We start from the raw sequence: 9,188 nt of genomic DNA, 5'->3' as shown, positions 1-9,188 counted from the left end.
CTTGGGATAGGATGCCGAAGAAATATCCTTGCGATTACTGTACATGATTTATTTGCATTCCCTGGGAGATGCCAATTATCAACCTCGACCGTGTTTCCACTAAGTTACAGAATTTCTCTTTCACTTCTCTTTCTGTGCGCAGGGTGTTCCTCTGCAATTTATTTTATTTCACACTTACCACAATGCTGTTCCTTTTCACAGAAAAAGAGTGATGAACTTCTGAGAAATCAATGTACATTGGCTCCAATCCCATCAATCATCCAGTCAGGAAACTTTTCTTGCTGCACCATCTCAACGTGAAGTCTGAAAGAATTCTACAGCTTGATTAAATAATATAAATCCTTTATCTTGTTGCACAAAAGGGGTACTATTGTATCTTGATCATCATCACAAACACAAACAATACTCAGTACCACGAGGGTGCTCAGTTTTTTTGCATTGGCCATTGCATTGAACCTAAAAATGTTCATCAGCAGTGTGTCTGTCTTTGCAAGCTGATTATTTAAAGACCTTTGCCATCAGATAGACTGTATCCACACTGATTTCATCTTTAGCAATACAAGAGGCGGAGAAGCTGTATTGTGTCAGAGCTGTACTGTTGGAAGTCTGCATTCCCCAGTCGAGTCCTGTTTAAAATCCAACCCAGTTACGTGAGATGTTCCAAGAAAAACACACAAATAAAATCTTGACAATAAACAAACCATGACAAGACTGCAATTTTGAACTGCTCTGAACTCACAATCCTGAAAACAAATACAGTTCCATATTACACCGATGCTCCTGTTAGCTCATGTAATGTAATGTAATGTAATGTAATGTAATGTAATGTAATGCAGTGTCTGCAAGCTGGACTTAGCTCTATCCCCTAAACATCCTTAGAATAAATGTTTCATCATATTTATTTGCCCTTGTATTTAGACAGAGATTGGAACATAATCTTGTAAAAAGTGAGTAACCCTACATGAATTTCTGTGTATTCTAAACTGTGTGCCTCTACACACGAATGCCAGACCTTAGATTGCTACTTGTACATATAAAAGGCTTGTAAAGGAAATATTACTACTTGTAATCGTTATGTAATGATGGCACTAATTTGTAATGATTAAGCAATGCCATTACTTTCTCTCCCATTGCCCGCTGCCCTGCTGTTTGCCATTCACTGAGCGCACTGAGATCAGTTTAAACTAACATTTTGCTAATGCTGACGTGAAGTTTTCGCATAAAAATGTAAACTGGGATATAGTTATATTAGATTCTTCTCTCCATTCGCCAGCATTGGGCACAGCTCGTCCTTGAAAATGTGCAGACCTCCGGCAGATAATGTACTGACGGTAGAAACTCAAAACCGTTAGGAAATCGCAGTTTACATTGCCACCCCCATCCAACCCGCATTAAACATGTCTCAGGTAAAACTATTTAAAACAAACACAGCATATATTTTCATTAAAAAGATTTGGAAGACAGTTTTGAATATGTATCCCTGCTTTGGAGATCCTTTCATTGGCAAACTGGGCTGATTACATTTTGAAATGACGAATACAAAATAATAAAAATAAATGTAGTCTTTACACATAACCAAATACATAAGCAAATACATAAATAAACGCTTGCCAGGTTATAGCAAAAATATTCTGCAGAATAGTCTTCTTGGACAGAAAGACATATAGGTACATTAGATAGCAAATAGTTTTGAATAATACTATATAGACAGCAAAAAAAACATCCATGCATATTGTAGAAACACCTGATATGCATCTGTATATATGCATTGATACGCACAGAGAATTGTCAATGGTTTAAATCTTTGATGATGCATATGCAAAATCGTATCTGAGATACATTATTTAGATTAGTCTATTAACAAGACCGGTGTCAAATATTATTAATATACAGCTCTGATTATTATTCTGTATCATGCCACTATTAATTAAAGGTACAATTAGCTTTAGTGCTGGTCAAACACCTCTTCGGGGCGTAAAAAAAAAACAAAAAAAAACGAAATACCCTTAATATCATGCATTATTGCATCGAAATAGTCCATTAAATGGTTAATTGTTCTCACAGTCGGGCGCGCAATGTTGCAAGGTCAAAGATCTCCTTTTACCGTGTGCATGTGCATGCTGTATCTCTGCACATTTTTCTACCTCAGCATGAGGAGGTATAGGCGACACTTTGTCCTATTTCTGTGGTCGTTTGGTTCTATGGTTTTGTTTGTGTTTTGGAAGAAAAGAAAAGTAAAGACAAAAAGATGAATTTCTTACTACACCTATATAGAGAACTGCCTGAGAACTGGCCACCTTTATTCCATACCCATATTCACAATCGCTCAGTTTCCATTTAGTTACTACAACTACTACTACTACTACTACTACTACTACTACTACTACTACTATTACTACTACGACGACAACTATTGCTACTTACTATTTGAATATTTGCTATTTCTATAGGTAAGCCGCATCCTTCGTGGGAGACTGGCATGTGCCAAATCGGAACATATGACTGCAAATCTCCCTTTTGACACTTTCATATCCAAACATTACACACTCGTGAAAGTGTTGCTTTTGCACTATGTAACATGACGTATAAATTAAGAAATTATTTAAAAACTCAGTTAAGGTGTGCGTTTGACGGGCCTATTCCGTCTGGTGTGTGCCAGCATGCCTTTTCATAACAATTAATACTTCGTTTTTGTGTGTTCCCTTGAATGACTTCATAAAGTCGGATCATTAAAAACCATTTGAAAACAGAAAACAATGTCCTCAAAATAACTGCCATTTCAATGACTTTAATAAGCAAAATAGGAAACCATTTTTTCCAAAAACAACGAAAAATAAGACGAAAACAGAAACCAGCCTGAATGTAACTACAACAGTCCAAATTTAACTTTTTCGTTTATATAAACAGGATTGAAAATTGATCCCCTCGCAAAATACATGAAATTAAAAAACAAAAACCCGCTGCTGCAGTATAAGTTTGATTTCAACACAGTTGAATCAATAACAAACCAAAGATTGTTAAATGCATGACTCTTTTTAACAATAGTTTTTAAATGCAAGCACCATGCTTTTCCATATGATCTGACAGTTTGTTAATTTAAAATCATTAAAATAAAAAAAAAACTTAACTATGCATCTGGCCAGCAGAACCAGAAACTCCAAATAATAATAATAAATCAATACAAAATAATAATAAAATAGAAACATACACATATATAGTTTTCATTTTGAGATTTTGCAAAACCTGAATCCTTTTTTTTAACTGGCCGGCAGAAAAAAAATACAGGAAAACATATAACATTAATCATTGTAATTTTCTTTTCAAATGTACACGTTAATTACAAAAGAATAATTAAATTGTAAATAAACCCCTGATATTTAGGCATGTTGCCATGCACATACAAAAAATGTCTTTGAATAAGTTTGAGATTAATCGGTCAAGTGGAAAGCTATGATTTGTTAAAATAATTTAGGTTGAGAAGGCCTTTATTCCAAATGCATTAGTTTTGGGAAGTGAATACTTTTTCTTGAGAAAAAATAACGTTCTAATATAGTCAGATTATATAATTTAGTAATGTCAAGTAGGCGGTACTCAATGCTATTTCTTGAAAACATTTATAATTAAGTACAAAAAAAAATACACAGGAATGCAGGTAGCAAACGGTTTATCTGTGTTTATTTTAACGCAAACACAATCCAGATATAGAGGGATCGCAACTGCTTGGTGGAGTATCCCAGTATTTTACCAAATATACCAAATATCCTGCTGTATTCACAATGAAATAGCCTCAGTGGCCCATAGGATGTTCCTGTTATCATTAGCTTTTGTTTTTATGATAATCAGTGTTGTTTCATTTATCACACCTCCTAACATGTTATTATTATAGTATGTCTTCCCTGAAGGCGGTCTGCAAAAAAACCCAAAATGAAAACTCATGATCCGAAAAAGTGCACTTAATATTAACAAAGTTGGTTGTCTTTAATGCAAACTGCAAAACAAAATGCCCATAACTTTCAAACTTAAAAAACAAAACAAAAAAAAAGTCGAAGTTTAAAACCAGCCTCCTTAAAATGTCTTTGTGCAGTTTGATGTTGCATATATTTACAAGCTAAATAAACCCAAACATTATGAAAACTGCACAAGCAGTAATGTTGATATTGTGATCGTTTCATTTATATAACCAAAACAAATGAAAAGCTCAGATCAACAACATGCTTTTAAGATAAACAAGAAAAAAGTACAAAATAGAAATTATTACCATACATGTCCAGCATGCAGGATTAATATTTTAATGCAGATTTTTTTTAATATATATATATTTATATATAACCAAGCAGGCAATAAACCAATGAGATGTTGCATAAAATGTTCCCCATTTGACAGTTTTAATTCGCAGGCGGGGTACATAAGAGAAAGAAAGTTTGCATATGTGAAGTCTTTTTTCATTTCTTTTTCTTTTTGTCGTTTTTTTGTTTTCCTTTCTCGGGCAAGTGCATATGCAAGTCTTATAAAGTATTCTCCTTACTTAGAAGACGTCTGATATGACCTTTCTTAACATTCAAGAAGGAAACCACAGTAAGAAGAAAGTCCACTTTTTTTTCCATGCCCCTAGCAGATTAAAGCAATCTACAAAAAAGAAAGTTCGGATCTAGTACTTTTTTTGTGTCGTTTGTTTTTGTTTTGAGAAGAAAAAATAGTCTCGTCTCTACAAGCAACTAAGCTACAAAGATGCTGCAATTGTAAGAAAAAAAAAATCTATTTGCTCTTTGTATTTCAGTTGTCACATGGATGGAGATGATTAGATATGAGATTATTATTTCTTAATTTCTTCTATTAGTATAATCATTAATATTGATTCTGATCATTATTATTAATATTGTCAGGATCAGCTGTCGCACTCACATGAAGAACTCTGGCGATGACGGGTTGTCACTAGTGGACCCTGCCTCTCGGAACCCGTTATTGCCCGTCAGTTTCTCGCATTTGAGTTTGTACGCGTCTCTTTCACGGGCCAGCCGGTTGATCTCTTGCTTGAGCTGCTCCACCTGGTTGATCAGCTGGGTCTTCTCGTTCTCCAGGACGTGTTTCTGCTGGACCCGCTTGTACCGGCACGACTGCGCGTAGCCCCGGTTCTTGAGGGTCCGGCGCTTCTGCTTCAGGCGGATCACTTCATCCTTGGTGAAACCCCGCAAGTGCCGGTTGAGCTCCCGCACGGACATGGACACCAGCTGCTCGTCTGAAAAGCGGTCCTCCACGTTGAGCCCCCCTCCTCCGCCGTGGTGGCCCTGCTGGGGGTGGTGGTGATGATGGTGGCGGTGGTGGAGCTGTTGGTGGGACCCGGGCGAGGTAGGAGACGGGCTGTCCGGGTCCTGGCTGTGATGGTGGTGATGCTGGCTGTGCACATGGCTGTGCGCCCCGGGGTGACCCGGGAGGTCTTCGGGATGATGGGGAAGCCCGCCGTACTGGTGATGGTGCTGCTGGGCATGCCCGTGGCTGTGATGGTGATGTGCTGGTCTGTAGCCGTCGAAGCCACCCTGCTGTAGCTGCTGCTGGACGTGTGGGGGTGGAGGGTGGCCGTGGGCCGTGGCACCGATCAGCGCTTCTACTGCGTCCTCCGGGGTCAGGTTCAACGCCTGGGGGTCCATCTGCTGGTGGTAGCCGCTGCTGGGCATCCAGTAAAGCTCTTCCAAGTGGTTCTTCTGCTCGGTGGGACTGAAGCTGGGCGAGGAAGGGACCGAGCTGCACGGGGTGCTGATTGGGGTGGAGGACACGGAGCCCTGCGGCTGGAGCCGGGTGCACTGCCGCACGGAGGAGCGGTCCAGCCCGGCTAGCGCTTCTTTCTTCACATCGAACTTCATCAAATCAAAGTCATTGACGTATTCCAATGCCAGCGGGCTGGTTGGCAGCTCTGGCCCCATGTTCAACTCTCCAGCCATAGTTTGTTTATTTTGTAAACTAGGCTTCTGTACTTCTGCCAACGTCGAAACCCCCCCGACTTTAGCTGTCCCGTCCGCTCTCCTGCAATAGTCTCTAACAGCCCTTCCACCGCTGCGGACGCGAGTTTTCTAACGTGCGACGCTCTTCGGCGATAACAAGGAGAAAAACTTTCTCTCTAATGCACTGCAAACAACATCAGTATCTGCGGTTGTTTCAAACCGGCCTCTGTAATGTTGTAGTCTGCCGAACAAGAGGTAGGAATGATTTGCCGTACATGCAAAAGTACGAAATGCAGTCTCTCTTCTTTTCCTGCAAACCAGCAGACATAGAAACCGTTGCGCCCCCTCCTCTTGCCGAGACGCGCTACTGTAAGTCCTTTGGCCGGATCGGAGGTGAGCAGGAAGACGGATTTTCGCTTTGAAAGCAGCTTTCCTTCTCTGCACCGCAGAGATTTCTGCCACCTTCCCAGACGCACTAACTCACTCCCGAGTCTCTCCAGTCTGCGCTTTATTATTATAGCCGGGCCTGATGTCACTCTGCAAAGGGGTGGGTGATCCTTGCTTTTCTCCAATGGAAAGGGGCTGAGCATCTGATCCAGGGAGGGAGGGAGGGAGGAGAGAGGGGAGTTTTGACAGCTACAGTCAGCTGACTCCTGAAGGAAGAGGAGGAAAGGACTGCGAATGCCTTTACTGCTACCACTACTACTGGCTTGCATATTCTGGAGAGATACTGCGTCGATATGAATGGTTTGTTTTTATTGCTGCTGGTCTCATTGAGCAACTATTATTATTATATTTCTTAGCAGACCCCCGACTTACAGTTGTTACATCACATTATTATTATTATTATTTTTTTTACGTGGAATTGCCCATTGATACAATCTAGGTAAAGTCCCTTGCTCAAGGGTACAGCAGCAGTGCCCCCCACCTGGGACTGGAGCCACGACCCTCCGTTCTGGCGTCCGGTGGCTTAACCACAACTCCATGCTGCTGAACATGCTAAAAAACGCTAAAACGGCGACAAACGCTAAGAAAACGCTAAAACGACGACAAGAAATGTGCTAGAAAATAAAATGTGTTATGTTAAAATGTGGTGTATCAAACTGACTGTTGGTAACACTGTGACAGAAGTGCATTCCCACTACAAATTGCTATGGACAAGCACATTTTAAGGAGTTGAAAAAACTTACTACTTTACGTTTTGTCAAGATATTGAATGCAAGTTGCGTTATGTGCGCCATGCACACTACTAGACAATGCATGCAAAGGACTATATATCACACACACACACACACACATCTCTAACGTTTTATATTCATATTATTTACCAAAAGCTACAACTTACTTAACTTACTTACTTACTTCCTACGCAAAGTCAAATACAAGGTCTTGTGGCTAAAGGAAACTAAAAAAAAAACAAGCTTTAAACATTTGTAATTTCAGATTTTTGGAAAAAAACCTGCTCTGCTACCTAATATAGGAATTTTATTTTGTGCATATTTCCATTTTAATATTTCACTTTTCATCTGGACGCTGCTTTGCTGTCGCAGGGTTTTGGCGTACTTCAGTGATTTCTTGAAAAGATTATTGGATGCCACTGAAGTTATTAGTTCTGATGCATTTGCCCAGCAGGACAGAGTGAAGTCCGCGTTAATAAAAGGTTAAACGTAGTTTCGAGGACATGTTTTCTCATTGCACTCATATTCTGCAACGTAATTACAACTTGTTCGGGCAATAGTACATTCTGTATCGTTCAGAAAGAAGAACCCGTGGTGAAAGTTTTGTCTTTTTTTCTTTCTTTCTTTTTTAATCTACCCTAGAAAACACGCTGAAGAGTGACCCCATGTGGTTAAAATGAAAACTACCTCTGGTGCTTCAGAAACCCCCGTCTAATATGTACTTTCATCAGTGATTTGAGCACTTTAGCATTTTAAGAATAAGGTGTTTCATTTTTGTTAAAACAAGCTGTCTCCTTCTACAAGGTATGTCAACGCACACATGCATGCAAACACATAGAGATGGATGGCTAATGTGCTGTTGAACGATGAGCAAGAAGAATAAAGGTGAGGATGCATATTGAGCTTGTAAGCACATGTTTATAATGAAATAATTAAGGAGTGCAGGACAAAATAATAAAAACATGCGTGTGATTTGTGAAATGAGGCAGCCAGCTTTTCACACTCTATATGTTAACCATTTTTTCTTTCATCATGTGATGCGTTCAGAAATTTGCTCAGCCTCCTCGCCTGCGAGGGGAAATTGGTTGTAAATGAGTCAATTTAAAGCATCGATTTGATTATAATTCTGTTTTCATTTCTTATATACGCTGGAGTGCAACCCTCTGGGTATTGATCACTCCAGGGATTGAAGATACTGGGAACCATATGACTGACCATACAAGCTATTTGTATGTAGCCTACACATCTCTGTATAAAGCCTATACCGAAATAAAACCTCAATTCAACGACAGTTATTCTTTAATGAACATATTATATATTATGTTATTCTCGTAGTCTTTTACAAGTAACTCTAATAACTTTAATATTTAGACTTGTAATTATGTATATTAAGTAGCCTATTCTATGCATTTACTTAGATTACGTCTTCTTCGGTTGTTTCTTTATTAAAAGCAAACAGGATGGGACAAATGCTAGAGACCAAAGAAAGGGTTAAAGGATGATATAAACGTCCAAAATTGCATTGGTTTTTTCAGCCTTGGCTCCCTAACGTTTTCTGGTTTGCTTATCTTTTGTCAGTACCGATACACGTTTCCATGGGATTTTGCAAAATTATTATTATTATTATTATTATTATTATTATTATTATTATTATTATTATTATTATTATTATTATTATTAGTGGTGGTAGTAGTAGTACGTGTCTGACCATATTCAGCATATATCTGTTTGGAGCACCTTTCCACTGTGACACTAACACCGAAACACTCTCACTCTCACTATTAGGAAAAAAGAAAAAGAAAATAGAAACGGGGCAAGTTCGAAATTGATGGTAACAACAACAAGAAATAATTGATATTAGCTTCATAACCACACAGCCATTGCACTAAAATAGCAACACAATTTAAAGATTCGGTATATTGCAGTGTATGAAAGTGTAATTCATTTTCTTATTATTTACTATTATTATTATTAGTAGTAGTAGTATTAAGAACAACAACAATAACAACAATGAGAATAATTCTTAGATTGTAAAATTATAAAAGTATTTTCCACAACGATTAAAAATATATAC

At 38.6% G+C, this 9,188-nt stretch overlaps 1 protein-coding gene across 1 annotated transcript; it reads right to left on the bottom strand.

The window, feature by feature from the left end:
* Positions 1–2,772: 2,772 nt before the first annotated feature.
* On the bottom strand, positions 2,773–6,455 carry mafba (MAF bZIP transcription factor Ba). Its single transcript, XM_066702413.1, has one exon. The coding sequence runs from the start codon at positions 5,934–5,936 to the stop codon at positions 4,899–4,901; it is 1,038 nt and encodes a 345-aa protein (XP_066558510.1). The 5' UTR covers positions 5,937–6,455; the 3' UTR covers positions 2,773–4,898.
* Positions 6,456–9,188: the final 2,733 nt, after the last annotated feature.

The sequence above is a fragment of the Amia ocellicauda genome, chromosome 4 (assembly GCF_036373705.1).
Source record: "Amia ocellicauda isolate fAmiCal2 chromosome 4, fAmiCal2.hap1, whole genome shotgun sequence".
NCBI lineage: Eukaryota > Metazoa > Chordata > Actinopteri > Amiiformes > Amiidae > Amia > Amia ocellicauda.
Note: the sequence above shows the minus strand (reverse complement) of the source record. Positions and strands in the feature narration are given on the sequence as shown.